Raw genomic sequence first — 16,601 nt, 5'->3', positions numbered from 1 at the left:
TTCACCCTTGCCTTTTTTGTTTTGTTGTCCCCAGCGTTTTTTTGCTCCTGGCTTGTTGAATTTTTTTAACTGCCGAAAGGGTGCTTTCCTCTGTTTCTTTTTGCTTTGGGGAAAGCCCTTGTTCTTTGCTGCGGTTCTGTCTAGTACTGTTTCTAGTTCAGGCCCGAACAGTAGGTCTCCAGTGAACAGAATTCCGCACAGTCTGTTCTTAGAGGAGAGATCACCTTCCCAAGATTTCAGCCACAGGGCTCTTCGAGCTGAGTTGAGTAGTGCTGTGGCCCTTGAAGATATTCTGACCGTTTCAGCTGAGGCATCTGCTAGAAAAGCTGCCGCTCTGGTCAGTGTAGGGATGGTTTTTATTAATTCTTCACTAGGTGTGTCATTTTCCAGTAGTTCCTGAAGCTGGGTTAACCGGATTAGCAGGGTGCGGGCCGTGCAGGTGGAAGCTATTGCTGGATTCAGATTCGCAGCCCCCGCTTCCCAGGCCCTCTTTAAAAGGGCTTCTAGTTTCTTATCCATAGGGTTGCTTAAGGTACCCACGTCATCGAAGGCCAAGTCAGTTTTATTTTGACTCTTGCCAGGGAGGCATCCACTTTGGGGCATTTAGCCCAGGTTTTGGTGTCTGTCTCTGCGAAAGGATATCTGGGCTTGACCGCAGCTGGTATGAAGAGTTTTTTCTCTGGGTCTTCCCACTCTTTTTTGACGATGTCTTTCAGAGTTTGGTGTACAGGAAATGTTCTAGGCTTTCTGGGTTGTAGCCCTTTATACATCTTGTCGTGTAGTGTGAGCTCTGCAGCTTTTTGCTCTTTAATACCGAGTGTGTCGGCTATGGCTTTTAGAAGGTTATCCGTGTCTTCTGAGAGAAATAAGTTGCCCTCTGAAGCCGGATCTTCCTCGTCAGAGTCTGAGCAAAGGCCATCCTCTGATTTGGATTGTATGGATTCGATCAAATCTTCCTCATGTTCCTGTTGTTCTGCCTGACCCCTGTTACCTGAAGGAACGCATGTCCCGCTGGTAGAAGGGGTACTGGTCAGACTGGCACTAGTTGGGGCTTCCAACTTTTCAATTGCTGAGCGTAATGGTGCCATGGTGCTCTTTATTTCTGTTTTGAAAGAGCTGAGCAGATCTTTGGGGTAACCTTGCGATTCTTTGCTGCCTTTCGCTTTCCTTTCCTCTGGGGTCTTAGCCTGAAATCAAGCACAAAAAAGGTCCCCGTGAGGTAGGAGGTTAAAAGAAAACAAACTGCTTGTAAGTGGGCAGTTTTGTAGTGAGGCTAAGACAGAGGTGACCCTGGGAGTACTCTGGCTTACCTTGGAGCTGTCCTGGCTTGCAGGATCTGCAGGGCAAGGTGGAGAAGTGTCAGACATGGTCAGCCACCAGGATCCTCTGCTTAGAGGAGCCTTTTTAACTGCTTCCTGCTTAAGCTCCGGCCCTGCCCCCAGCTGACCCGGTGCAGGTTGGTGGATGTACCTGCACATACCGCTGTTGCTGGTGTCATCCTGCCTGGGTTTCCATTAGGGAGGGGGACTCTGCTGTTAAAAAAAAAAAAAAAAATGTAAATATATATTTCTTTTTTTTTTTTTTAAATTCCCGCCTCCCTGAACTGACCTTCTGGTCTCCGGGAAAATGGCCGCCGACTGTAACCACGTGACCGGAAGTGACACTTTTCAGGCGTCGGCGCCATCTTGGTACACCCTGCAGAGCCTCCACGAGGAAAGGAGCCGGCTCTGCTGGGTGCGGAGGATGCCAATCGCGGCGGTACACGACGTGGAGACAATCGGGCGGCTTGTGAGAGAAAAACCATAGTAGAAAAACCTGACACCTACCCGCGTGGAGGAAGGCATCCACCGGCCTGTGGTCACAGGGCTCAGATTGAAGCAGCAGGTCCCACCAGCATAAGAACAAAACGGTATGGGGAAAAAAGGCAGTGCATTGCATCAGTTTGGGGGATGATTGCAGACCCCTCTGTAGGGGTGAAATCTCAGGCAGAGCAAGTTTGCTCGATATTGCTGCTCCTGCTCGCCCTCCCAAGGCCCGCTGGGCTGAATGGGATGCTGGCAGGGGGTCTCCTGCAATTAGCACAGAGACAAATAAAATAATAAACGTTTCTTGCAGCTCCTGTGGATCCGGAGGAAACACAAACAACTGAGGCACGCAGGTAAGACTATGAAATTTATAATGGTGGACTAATGCGTTTCCTGTTTCAGGGAGGAGGAGCCTGTCTCTCAGATGCTGCCCTGGAAGACGATTCGAGAAAAAAAATCTAACATAAAAACGAATGCAGCTACTATGGTACATTTCAAGATTAGTAAGCTGCAATATATTACATTTTTGGTTTTGGGTTTAATAATGCCTTAAAGTTGAAGCCCATACTAAAACTAAAATCCCTGCATCTATAGCCACCAACATTCCAACACTAACCTATCTAGCCCTGTAAAGAAAAAAATCAGTATACATACCTTTTCTGCAGGCGATCCGACCCGATCTCCAGCGGCGGAAGCTCTGCAGAGGACATGGCCGACAACGGCTGTGAAATGAAATTAATGGGAAGTGACGTCACCCATAGACTTACTATGGGGCTTCCGTTGTCGGCTGTGTCCTCTGCACCCGCCTCCACAGAGAAGCCGTGGCTGACAGCTCAACGGGTCGGAACACCTGCAGAAAAGGTATGTATACTGATTTTTTCTCTTTACAGGGCTAGAGGGGTTAGTGTTAGAATGCTGGTGACTATAGATGCAGGGATTTTAGTTTTAGCATGGACTTCCATTTTAAAGAAATCCTCCTCCAGGTATATAGGTTTACTTTTTAAATTGGTTTCTACATTTATGTCTGCTGAACCCGAACCATGTATGGCAAGAACTCTAAAAGGAAATATAACAAATAATTCTGCGCTGCCCTAGGGGATAAAAATAAGCAGCTAACACGGCCAGTAGGATATGTGCATATAGAAAAAACAAAATAAGTGTAGCGCTAATACAAACAACCAAAAATGTCTAGCATAAAGACAATAAAGTCCAAGGGCTAATAAACATCTGAACATAAATTAGACAAAAGTCCTCCATAAGCATGTGACTCATCTAAAATGATAGTCCGTAGATAATGCGTGACTTCATGTGTGGGACATATTAATAAGTGCGTGACATCTGAAGTGAAGAGAACACCACCACCGACAATAAGGAGGCTTACCGGATCAATTGGACCCAAAAAGACATATGCTTAATTGGGTCAAACAGGCTTAGGTGGTGAACAGCTGTAGAGGATCCCGAGGAGTTGAAAAGATGGGAGGTCCTGGGGTGGACCGTGAACTTTCAATGATATCAGCAATAGTGCAGGCAAACATCAGCAACCCTTCTGGCATCTGTAAAGCAACTCTTTTAGCTTCAGCTTGCTGAATCCTCCATATTGACTTAGGAATTTCAAAGTTATAGTTTTGAGGTAGTACAGAAATGGCTTCCAGGAGTAAAGGATTCTGGGAGATTTCATCAGGTATTTGGTTGGCCACACGACGGGCAGTTGGGCGCCCTGATTTTACTGCTCCTGCCACGGGTTAAGGCTCCGGGACCAGAGAGAGGGTCGGCTCCATGGTTCTGTACTGTCCCCACATCGGCTCCTTTTTGCTGCCTCTCTGGTCCCGGAGCCTTAACCGTGGTAGGAGCAGTAAAATCAGGGCTCCCAACTGCCCGTCGTGTGGCCAACCAAATACCTGATGAAATCTCCCAGAATCCTTTACTCCTGGAAGCCATTTCTGTACTACCTCAAGACTATAACTTTGAAATTCCTAAGACAATATGGTGGGATTCAGCAAGCTGAAGCTAAAAGAGTTGCTTTACAGATGCCAGAAGGGTTGCTGATGTTTGCCTGCACTATTGCTGATATCATTGAAAGTTCACGGTCCACCCCAGGACCTCCATCTTTTCAACTCCTCGGGATCCTCTACAGCTGTTCACCACCTAAGTCTGTTTGACCCAATTAAGCATATGTTTTTTTGGGTCCAATTGATCCGGTAAGCCTCCTTATTGTCAGTGGTGGTGTTCTCTTCACTTCAGATGTCACGCACTTATTGATATGTCCCACACATGAAGTCACGCATTATCTACGGACTATCATTTTATATGAGTCACATGCTTATGGAGGACTTTTGTCTAATTTATGTTCAGAGGTTTATTAGCTCTTGGACTTTATTGTCTTTATGCTAGACATTTTTGGTTGTTTGTATTAGCGCTACACTTATTTTGTTTTTTTTTATGACAAGAACTCTCACTAGCACAATCATGGTGAAACACCATTTAAAATGTAAAAAAAAAAAAAAAAAAAAAAAAAAAAAAAAAATAAATATTACAACCACTTTTACTTACCTGCTTTGAACTTCCTCTTCTTGGGTCCCCCGCTGGCATTCCTGGCTCCTCCCCTCTGTCGAGTGCTATTGTAGAAAGCGGTTTTCTATGGGGGCACTCACTCCCCAGTCTTGCTGTCTATTGACACAGACAGTGGGACTCTGCCCCCTACCCTTGTCACTGGCTTTGATTGACATCAGCGGTAGCCAATGGCTCCCACTGCCTCAGAAAAGCCAGCGAGACCCGGAAGTGAGGGAAGAGAAGAGCTGGAGACGTGCAAGGTGCTGGATCGAATGAGGGCTCAAGTAAGAAAAAGGAAGAGGGGGGGTACTAATGCCTAAACTTTTTTTACCTTAATGCAAGGAATGCATTAAGGTAAAACATAGTTAAACTTTAGAACCACCTTAATCCTAGTTTTAAAGGCATAATGTAGCACGGTGTCAGTGAATGCACCTCAGTACAGGCAGAGCTAGGATAGCCTGCACGTACTAGCATTTTCCCTGGTAAACACTAGTGATGCATAAAAGGGAACTGAAATAATGTGACAAATCTTCACTGAAGAGGTATCACATGCCATTTGATACACCAAAACACACCTGTATGACGTTGGTATAAGCAGTGACCTGTCCAGCAGACAATGGAAATGATTCATTTAGGAAGCACTTCATTCAAAACAACAGCACTGAAACTGCCTGGTTTACAGCTTTCAAGTGATGTACATTAACAAATGAAGAATGACAATTGAGATCTATGCCATTATGGAAACTTTCTTTCACTTGTAAACCATTATCACCATTCTGTTTTAGAATTTAGGTTTTTACATGTGCATAACGCATTTCTCAAAAAAAAAAAAAAAAAGACAATGAGTCAGTCTGCTTTCAAACTGCTCCACTGAAAAAGTGCATCAAAAACACTTGTGATTTTGATGCATTTCCAGTGTGTTTTCTGGTTGCTTGATTCCCAGCATGCACCTGTGAAACATTGCATTGAAGGGATGCATTTTTCTTTCGCTACTGAAAAACTGTTCAATGTGTAAAGGTCCCTAAGCTAGCAATACACGGATCAATTTTGTGTTGTTTAGCCTGGAGGAGAGGAAAAAAAAAAAGGTAATTTCCCCTTCCACACTACACAGCATGGATAGAGGCGTCTCCAATGCCAGTTATTGGTTTTAGCAGCAGCGACTATCTGAATACCGTGGTGCTGCAGCACAGTGAATGTATCTGATAGGATGTAGTTACTGTTCGAATGATACATTTTCACAGGCTGAGTCAATTTTTTTACTTTTTTGTGAAGCCAAATGGCACTTGTGGGGCCCATTCAGCAAGAATTGGACAAAATTTGTGCTGCCTATGGCCACCCATAGCCTGATTACAAGAAATGTAACTGCAAACATTTAAGCCAGCCATAGATGGGCCATTTATGGGCAGGCTGATTCTACTCTAGTCGATCCATTGGTATAACCAGCATGTCAGATTTTTAGGGTGTAATTATTGCTATAGCCGCAAGCAGAAATCATGGTGTTCCCGGACTCCCCACCCCCCAGAACACAACAGCTCAGCGGAAGGGATTCCCCCCATCAACACTGGCTGTGTAGATGAGGGAATCAAGCAATTTTCTTTCCATCATCTATGGTTTGCCTTAGGTAGTCAAAGACAGGCAGATATATTGTCGATGACAGGTAGCAACATCTGTCTGCCCTTCAATGACTTGCACACCTCTGGGACCAGCCTTGATTTTATTTCCCATTTTGGTCGAAAGAAGACTGTGCCATACAGAGAGTAAATAGTTCATTACCTTTTACTTTTGATTAGCTAAAGCTAAGATCATACAATTTTCTAATCCACTTTCCTTCAACTGTGTAATGTTGTAAACCCCCCCCCCCCCCCCCATTCTATCCAAAATTAAATTATACATTTAGGCTTTAGATATACTTTAAAGTGATACACTGGTTCTGTTAAATTAAATAACCGTTCAGATATACTACAATTAATCGTTATATTTACCTGGCACTGACGGCGCAACACAATGCAAGGGTGGGCCAATACATTTTCTGTAAAGAGACTTGGAGAACACAAGATTACTGTAAGTAAGCAACAGCTAATCAACATGTATATATTCATAGGACATAAACATTTAAATCTTTGAAGGGGTTTTAAGCCTTGTCAACATTTGGAGTATTGCACGGTTTTAGCCATTGATTAATTCAGAATATTTGGAGTTAAAAGAGGAGCTTCAGTCAGTAAGTCAGCAGCTACAAATACTAATATAAAGACACTTACCTGTCCAGGGATCCTGTGATAACAGCACCCCGAGCGGATTCGTCAACCGGCTTCGGGTGCAGTTATTGTAATTAAGGGAAACTGGCAGTGAAGCCTTCAGGCTTCACAGCTAGTTTCCTGCTGCGCAGGCATGAGTCGTGCTATGCTTTCTGAACGGTCCCAGCTGTCTTCTGGGACCGGTCTGTGTCCTCAAAGGCAGCAGGGGGGAAGGAGGAGGGACCAGAAATGTCATAGATCAATGACATGCGATCTTACCCGGAAGTGGGAGCGGGTACCTGTCAAAACCAGGTACCTGCCCCCTCACCCCCAAAAAGTATCAAACGTGGCAGTGGAGGGGGCGACTGTGAGAACAAGTGAAGCTCCACTTTAAGTAATACCCTTTATTGGTTAAAGGATAAGTTCACTTTTTAGAAAGAAAAGAATAAATGCACATTTTTTGCAGGTAAAAAAATGTACATTTATTTATTTTTTGGAGCCTGTAAAACATTGCACCAGTGATCAGCAGATTGCTGGTGCCATGTAGGTCTCCAGTAGATCTGGCAGTGTATCTGTGTGCCCGTAAATCCCGTATGGGTAAGTAGATACAATCTGAAGAGAGAATGAACTACCATGGTGCTCCATAGAGCCGTGATAGTTCATTAAAAACTACAAGCCGACAGCCGCAAAGGCTGCTGGACCATGCTGTTTTCCATTCACAGGATACTGTGAATGAGTGACATGTCTGGGTGGGCAGAACCACGCTCAGCCACGTTTTTTAAAAATTGTGACAGCTAGTTGGGGTGGGGGGCAATGAAGATCCCCGCTAGCTGTCAGATTGTGGAATCCGGGAGGTACGGGGGCCAGTCTGTTCGTAACATGTTACACCCTGAACATGGGTGTAACATGTTATGAAAGGTGAACTTATCCTTTAGCTTAAAGTGGAAGTTCAGCCTAAAACTTTCTAACGCCAAGTCTACTCTCAGCCACATCCTAAAATATTATATCTAACCCTGTAAAGAGGAAAAAAAATGAAAAAATATCGCTAAACATACCTTTTCTGAAGCTGGTTCAGTCCAGTCTCCAGCAGCAGAAGCTGTGTGCAGGAGAGAACCAAAAACATCTGGGAAATGCCACAGAAGTGACGTGACCCATAGAGTTACTATAGGGCTTCCGTTGTCAGCTGCCTCTCCCGCACACTGAATCCGCCACTGACAGCTCCGCGTGGGACTGGAGCAGCTGCAGAACAGGTGACTATGGTAATTTTTAGGTTTAGAGTTAGTTAGGTTTTGGCTGAACTTCTACTTGAAGTTATGCAAGCTTTCGGGGTCTCTTAGATTCCTTCTTCGAGCCTTATATAAAACTAATGAGTGTTCTGAAACAGAGAAACAATAAGGATAAGTTTGGAAATATTATTTGGGTGATTATTACAAGATAAGAAGTGCAAGCTCTATTCTCACCTCAAGTGAAAATCCTTTTGGCCTACTTTTCCTTCATTGATTATATTTTGATTACACGGACTGCCCGGGAGATTTTTTTTTATCAGCTTCACAACAACTTTCACACCACACTAAAACATAAATAAAAAAATTAAACCGCTCGCAAAAAAAAAAAAAAAAAAAAAAACACAAACAAAAAAAAAACTACTACCAATACAAAAACGGATGCAAAAACGGAGTTTACATCCGCTTTTCGTCCGTTCCTTTTCTCAAAAGGAACAAAAATAGGGATTTGATCCATTAAAAAAAACGGATGTTGACAGAAGCGGATGTAAACTGATATAAATGGACGATCATCCGTTTTTCCATAAAGATACATTGATGTCTGTTTTTTATCCATCGATGGATGGATGGAAAACAGACACACGCATGTGTGAAAGGGCCCTGAGAATTATAGGAGCACATTTGCAAACATTCATCTACAGAAAACGCAAAGGCCATCCCTCACATAACTCAGGCATGATCGTTTCCATCCCATAGAAGAACCTGTCTTCTATAGTCAGCCCATAAAGTACCATCAGATCAGCTCAGACATCACAGACGATCTAATGAAACAGATATAGTCCACTGACAATCAACACATAGATCTGGAAAGTGATTACCATCCCCAGAACCAGTTTTTTTTACATTATAAACTAAGTCAAAAAGGATAATCAGGTTCCACTAGTGGTCACCTACAAGCTCTAAGAAAGATCACAAAACAACTCCAGCCACTTCTGCACAAAGATCAAAGGCTTCAATAAATATTCCTACAACCACTTCTAGTGGCCTATTGACCCCAATCTTATGCTAGGTACACTTGGGGAGTTTTTTTTTTTTTTTTATTAAACCCAGCGGGCCGAATGTAAAAAAAAAACAAAAAAAAAAAAAAAAAAACAAAAAACAAAAACCGGAGAGGTCACCATACTGGTCATCGATGTGTCTCCCCCCATTGAGTTATTGTGTTCAGTCAGGTCCCCCCCGCCAGAACGCACTGATGAGCGCTGATCATCTGCCAGCACTGATCAGATGCTTGTTTTCCAGGATGCCTGTTCGATGAAAGCCGGCTGTTAGACCAGGTTCTGTCAGACAGGCTGCAGTACACACGGGCCGAATGTCGTCCAGTTTCTGTTGAACTGGACAATATTTGACACATGTGTACCAGCCTTCTTGCTGGCCATACACACAGCTGAATCGGATGAAAGCCAAGCCATTGGTGGCCCTGACGGCACCAAACTCAACAGACTTTGGTCTGAAGATCAAAGGCGCTGGGCAGAAAATTCTCAGGCAAACAGTGACCGCAGCCAATCAGATACAGTCAATATTTAGGTATACTGACAGCTGCAAGAGCAGTGGCTATTAGAATACAGCCAGTGGGGGTACCCTCTATCCATGCTACTGAGCTTAGATGTGGGAACTTACTGGTTTCTCTCAATCAGCCTTTGTATAGCTAGCCTTAGATAGTGTTGGATAGCAACATGGTTTAATATCTTACTTCTGGTATTTCACTTCCTGTTTGACACAGCCAGGTAGGAATGAGACACATCAAAGCTTTGTGATCAGAAGAACAATGCCTTGGCTCAAGCCCACCTGCTGTGACATGTGTGAGTACAAATTTCAAAGAGACCACTGCTGCCAAGATGTCTATTGAGATCTGACACAGGGCTGGCCCTGGTGGACAATATAGCATGCTTCCTGGAGAATGGGCAGACATTTTGAAGGGATACCTGTCGGCAATGTATATTGGATAAAAGGCAAATGGGGGTGGCTACGAGTGGGCGTGTATGTTTGAATGAAAGGAACACACAGGCTTTTGTTCTCTCTTGGTTGCTGAGAAGCCTGCTGTAAGGGTGTCCCTCTGCTTTCTTGGGACCTTGCTCTGACCACCGAGGGCTTGGGCCTATATTCCATGAGGCCCAGACCCCTTTTATCATCCAGAACCCGCAGAGGAAGCCATGTGTGATAATATCTTTGATATTTCATTGTTGTTATATGTTGTAGAGATATGCTGTTAGTATAGTGTGTTCTGATTGTAAGCTATGTAATACCCTTTTAGTACTTTTATGATAGTTTCCTAACTCCTTGGGAAATAAAAATAAGATATTGTTTTACTAGCAGCACCGTGTGTTTGGTTTCATAGCTAACCTGGTATTATTGTAATAATCAATATAATTATTAATATTATATCTGTGTATTAATTTGTCTAGTCCCTATCATTAGTTGGTCTATTAAACTCTGAGCACATGCTATTGTTAATATCACAATAATACCAGGTTAGCTATGAAACCAAACACACGGTGAAGTAGGGCTGGGAAAAAAATCGATTTGAATCTTGAATCGAGTTGAGAGGTCAAATCGATTCAAATCTTCTTCAAATCGATTTTTTTAGATTTTTTTTTTTTTTTTTAACAGCACGGCGCCGGGCCTGAGGAGCTGCGGGCACGATTTTTCAGGCGAGGCCGCGGCTTCGGCCTAGTCCGCGAGGCCCGACGCTGTGCATGGGTGGGTGGGTGTGTAGGCGGGGTAGTGGGCGAGGCTGTTGGTGGAACGCCGCTGTGTATTGGAGGGCTGTGATATCAGGAGGAGGAGGGGGTGGGGGGATCACAGGGACATTCCCGGGCTGCAGAGAGAGAGCGAGAAGGGAGGGTGAGTCAGAGCTGCCTGTATGGTGTATTTCATGAGATAGTGATACTGATAGCCATGTGATGATCACTGCCAGAAAGAATAATACCTCAGAGGAGAGAAGTCACATCCCATCACATCCCATTTCCATATATTCACCCTTCTTAAATATCATTACATAGCACTGTGCTCAATATATGAAAATACCCCCATATGGCATCACACAGCAATGTGCTCATCACTGTATACTGACACACTACATCACTGAATACTGACACACTACATCACTGAGTGATGTAGTGTGTGTCAGTATACGGTAATGTAGTGTGTGTCAGTATACGGTAATGTAGTGTGTGTCAGTATACGGTAATGTAGTGTGTGTCAGTATACGGTAATGTAGTGTGTGTCAGTATACGGTAATGTAGTGTGTGTCAGTATACGGTAATGTAGTGTGTGTCAGTATACGGTAATGTAGTGTGTCAGTATACGGTAATGTAGTGTGTGTCAGTATACGGTAATGTAGTGTGTGTCAGTATACGGTAATGTAGTGTGTGTCAGTATACGGTAATGTAGTGTGTGTCAGTATACGGTAATGTAGTGTGTCAGTATATACGGTGATGTAGTGTGTCAGTATACGGTGATGTAGTGTGTCAGTATACAGTGATGTAGTGTGTCAGTATATACAGTGATGTAGTGTGTCAGTATATACAGTGATGTAGTGTGTCAGTATATACAGTGATGTAGTGTGTCAGTATATACAGTGATGTAGTGTGTCAGTATATACAGTGATGTAGTGTGTCAGTATATACAGTGATGTAGTGTGTCAGTATATACGGTGATGTAGTGTGTCAGTATACGGTGATGTAGTGTGTCAGTATACGGTGATGTAGTGTGTCAGTATATACAGTGATGTAGTGTGTCAGTATATACAGTGATGTAGACTTGATGCACTTTAATATAATAAAAAAAAAAAAAAAAAAAAAAAAAAAAATCGGATTCGAATCGTGAATCGAGTTTTTTATAAAAAAAATCTCAGATTTTTTTGGGGGGAAAAATCTCCCAGCCCTACGGTGAAGTGTGGTGTGCATTTGTATTCAGCCCCCCTGAGTCAATACTTTGTAGAATCGCCTTTCATTGCAATTACAGCTGCAAGTCTTTTTGGGTATGTCTCTACCAACTTTGCACATATAGAGAGTGACATTTTTGCTCTTTCTTCTGTACAAAATAGCTCAAGCTCTGTCAGATTGAATGGAGAGTGTCTGAACAGCAAATTTCAAATCTTGCCACAGATTCTCAATTGGATTTAGGTCTGGACTTTGACTGGGCCATGCTAACACATAAATATGCTTTGATCAAAACCATTCCATTGTAGTTTTGGCTGTATGTTTAAGGTCGTTGTCCTGCTGGAAGGCGAACCTCTGCCCCAGTCTTTTGCGGACTCTAACCGGTATTCTTCTAAGATTGGCCTGTATTTGGCGCCATCTTCTGATTAACTCTGACCACTTTCCCTGTCCCTACTGAAGAAAAGCATCCTCACATGATGCTGCCACCACCATGTATCACGGTGGGGATGGTGTGTTCAGGGTGATGTGCAGGGTTAGTTTTCCGACCACACATAGCGGTTTGCTTTTAGGCCAAAAAGTTCAATTTTGGTCTCATCTGAACAGAGCACCTTCTTCCACGTTTGCTGTGTCCCCACGTGGCTTCTCACAAACTGCAAACGGGATTTCTTATGGCTTTCTTTCAACTATGGCTTTCATCTTGTCACTCCTCCATAAAGGCCAGATTTGTAGAGTGCACGACTAATAGTTGTCCTGCGGACAGATTCTCCTACCTCAGCTGTGGATCTCTGCAGCTCCTCCAGAGTTACCATGGGCCTCTTGGCTGCTTCTCTGATTAATGCTCTCCTTGCCCGGTCTGTCAGTTTAGGTGGATGGCCATGTCTTGGTAGGCCTGCAGTTGTGCCATACTCTTTCCATTTTTGGATGATGGATTGAACAGTGCTCCGTGAGATGTTCAAAGCTTGGGATATTTTTTTTTTTTTATAACCTAACCCTGCTTTAAAACTTCTTCACAACTTTACCCCTGACCTGCCTGGTGTGTTCCTTGGCCTCCATGATGCGGTTTGTTCACGAAGGTTCTCCAACAAACCTTTGAGGGCTTCACAGAACAGCTATATTTTTAGTGAGATTAAATTATACACAGGTGGACTCTATTTACTAATTAGGTGACTTTTAAGGACAATTGGTTCCACTAGATTCTAAATAGGGGGTATCAGAGTAAAGGGGGCTGAATACAAATGCAAGGCACACTATTTAGATATTTATTTGTAAAAAAGTTTGAAAACCATTTATCATTTATGGAATGAAATTAAAAGAGGTTTCAAGAAGCGCACACAGTCAACAAGCATTGCAGAGCTGCCTTTCCATGTCCAGATAATGCTAAGAATAATCATTAGCTTGGTGTTCACAGACTAATATAAAAACACATACATTTAAACTCCATAGATCTTGTATTACACAATAAGGTTAAGGACCAGATCACACCACATGCAGTCCAGTGGGGGTTTTTTTTGCATCAAAAATGCATGGAAAGTAAGTTATATGGGATAGTTCACATCAGTATGGTCAGTCCCAGGGCTTTCTAGTTCCAGAAAAAAAAATAAAAAAAAATTGTGCAAATCCCTTCCATGCATATCTTGCTCTAAAAGCTAGTTATAAATAGGGGTGGTCGCCATTTTTGTTTAGATTTTAGATGGAGTAGGGAAGTGTTAAAACCCCTACAAGTTTATTTTTTGTGGTCTGGCTGCCATTGGGATATTTCCCTTTACTGAAGACATAAAATCTCTAAAAGTGAGGGTATATTCCCTCTAAGGCATTTCCCCACCTCTTGATCTGGGGACAGCTCTAAAATGTTGCATTTTCCTTCACTTTAATTCTCTATGACAATGGTTACTGGGATAAATAAAGGGGTGAATCTCCCCCCAAAAAACACAGACTGAATACAAATTTGGCAGAGGGTCTAACCCTCTGTCCATAAAAAAATCCAAGTGTCCAAGATCCAAGAAAATCCAAGAAATGGTTAAAAAGAAGCATACTAAAATCCAGCTCCTAAAGATCAGCCAGGATCTGGCACTAGCGCAAAGAAAAAGAATGGTGCAGGTCTCAAGAGTTAAGAGAAATGGCAACAATAGAATGAAATAACTTAAGGGCTTTCACTGGTTCTCTTAAAAATGTGGTATGCGGTTATGTGGTTTAGATGCGATTTTGCATGCGTTTTCATTGCTGGTCAATTGTTGTTAGGAGCAGACACCCATCAGCATCCTAACAACCAATGACTCATCCCAGCCGAGTCATTGGTTGACAAAGAGCCAGCATCCACCAGCATTCTAGCAATCAGTGATTCATCCCTGATGACAGCATGATGTAAACAAAGGAGCCGTCATATTAAAAAAAAAAAATTAAAAAAATCAGGTCTGGTATGATTTTTGAAGGGGATCCCATGCCAAAAAAAATGGTGTGGGGTCCCCCAAAATCAATACCAGACTCTTATTCGAGCATTCAGCCTTGCAGACTAGGAAAAGGGGGGCTCTCCCCCACCGCAATGCATCTTGTCCCCATGTTGATAATGACAAGGGCCTCTTCCCCCACAACCCTGGCTTGCACATGATGTCATAAAAGGGACGGGGTTGCCAGGTAGGATCTGACCAAATATTGACATGTCCATATACAGTATGACCACGGCATCACTGGGGAACTCTGCCCCTTTACTTACTTCAACTGTGGGGGGAAGCGGAGTGTCATTTGGTACTGGGCAAGCAACTGGAATAGTCAGGTGTTGGCGACAATGACCGACTTGGAGCTACATTGCTTGATGATGTGATTGACGAAGATTGTACATGGGGGACATTTTTTTAAAATAAAGGACTTGTCAAAAAATGTTCAGGTTTTTATTTACACTTGCCTTTTTTGGTGAATGAGTAGGGCTATGTACCCCTTACTCATTTACATGGTCTGGGCAGGGATCTGGGGGCCATCTTATTGTTAAAAAGGGGTCTTCCAGATACAGATAAGCTCCCTGCCAGCAGACCCACACAACTACTGGGCCAGGGTTGTGTGGGAGAGGTGGTTGTCCTCATCAACATGGGGACAAGGTTCTGGGGAGGGGGATCTCTCCATGGTAAAGTGACCCATGTTGAGGGCATGTGGTCTGGTATGGTTCGGAAGGGGGTGGGGGGGGACATGCGACTCAAAAAATGTACCAAATTGATTTCAATAGGAAGTGCGCTGTTTAAAACCGTGCACCAAAGATGCTGTATGCAGGACAAGATGCTGCAGACGCAGTGCTCAGATGTGAACAGTTACATAGGATTTAAAGGGGAAAAACGTTCACGTGCTCTTGTTGTGCCAGAAAGGAGAAGTCTGGCATGGCAAAAGTGCACCAGTGTAAAAAGGGTCTAACACTTAGAAATGCAATCAGGCACTTGTCAAAAGGTGATCAGGGGTAGCAGCAACAGATTTTGTTTTAGGCTGAAATACATCATTGGTTCCCCAGACGATGTCAGTTACTAGACAAAACGTACGTTGGGAAGGTGACGCTCTGACGTCATCGCCTCACATTAGGACGGGCGTTCGCCAGCTGGCCGGCGATTTCTGCTCTCTTTTCACTGCAAAATTGTAAGTGTTTTACCTTTTTTAAATAAATTTCATCTACGGAGTCACACTATGGATACCTCTTTTTTATTCCTATGGTTGTAATTCGGGGATTGGTACTTCCGCTAGAGGGATGCTCTGATGTTGGTTGGATATCCAGGTCTCTATTTCGCCCAGTCTACCTGCTGCCTGCTACAGTACACAGAGTGACGCTTCAGATCCATATCCATCTGGCCTCCTGTTATTCGATCAAGCTTATTTAGCTTGCTATTTGGTAAGCGTGCACTTTAAGTGGTGGAGGATCACTATGATTGGCGTTTCTCTACTTTCCCCCTTTGCACACCGATCCCTATGAACAGCGATCAAGGGCCTCTTCCCACTGCCTAGTGGACTATCTGTCTATTTGATTTATGGACTTGGTGTTTTAATTTGAGTAATATATAAAAAAGCTGCGCTTTAGGACAGGCCTAAGTGGCAAGAAAACAGGTTACTCAGGGAACTCACAAGGGGTGTCCTGCTGGTCATGCATATACTGTCAGAAAGGTGGGTTTAATCGGTGCTACCTGAAAACCTGATTGCTAAGCATAAACAGGAAAAACCTTAAGGATGGTTTTATATACTTACATTCTTACACACCAAAGTACATATCCCCTCATTAATATATAAAGAGGGGGGGGGGTTGGTCTCAATCACTAGAGATACGTGGGTAAGAGGAGTGCTAATTTCCCTACGCCGCAGGTTTTTATTGCATGCCTGTATCAGAATATTTATATAGGCAAATTGGCTGAATTAGTGTAATATAGTAGAGAAGACCCCTTTACAGGTCTGTTACTATACACAGAATGACTATGTGTAGCAATGGTAAACAGTCGGCTAATAACCTGACCTTAAAGCTATATCCACCACTTAGGTACAACTACAGTGGTGAGGTCCAGCTGGGGCATAACACATATTACAATAAATATAACAAAATCCTAGTAATGCATGCTAGTCCATAAATATAAACCTCCATCAACCATACATGTATATGGATCAAGTCTGAAATGAGAATCAAAAATAAATGCTTCACAGTTCATATAACAAGAGCAATATTCAGCATATATTGCAACAGATCCCAGTGGAGTACAGTAGTCCCATAAGTTTGTTGCTGTGACAGGTCAGGAACTCTCAGGGGTGACTTCAGTGCATACAATGTTGCCAGGTGACTTTTGTGCTCCCCCTTCAAATTTCCTACTCACCAGCTCCTGGAACCCCTGCAGG

At 43.3% G+C, this 16,601-nt stretch overlaps 1 protein-coding gene across 1 annotated transcript in view; it reads right to left on the bottom strand.

The window, feature by feature from the left end:
• Positions 1–16,601, bottom strand: part of SLC25A46 (solute carrier family 25 member 46) — a 97,099-nt gene that overhangs the window by 34,642 nt on the left and 45,856 nt on the right. Inside the window, exon 3 of the mRNA XM_073624606.1 lies at positions 6,338–6,395. Within this exon, the coding sequence (XP_073480707.1) occupies positions 6,338–6,395 (58 nt within the window). The remainder of the gene's footprint in view (positions 1–6,337; positions 6,396–16,601) is intronic.

Source organism: Aquarana catesbeiana, linkage group LG01 (assembly GCF_042186555.1).
Source record: "Aquarana catesbeiana isolate 2022-GZ linkage group LG01, ASM4218655v1, whole genome shotgun sequence".
Taxonomy (NCBI): Eukaryota; Metazoa; Chordata; class Amphibia; order Anura; family Ranidae; genus Aquarana; species Aquarana catesbeiana.
Note: the sequence above shows the minus strand (reverse complement) of the source record. Positions and strands in the feature narration are given on the sequence as shown.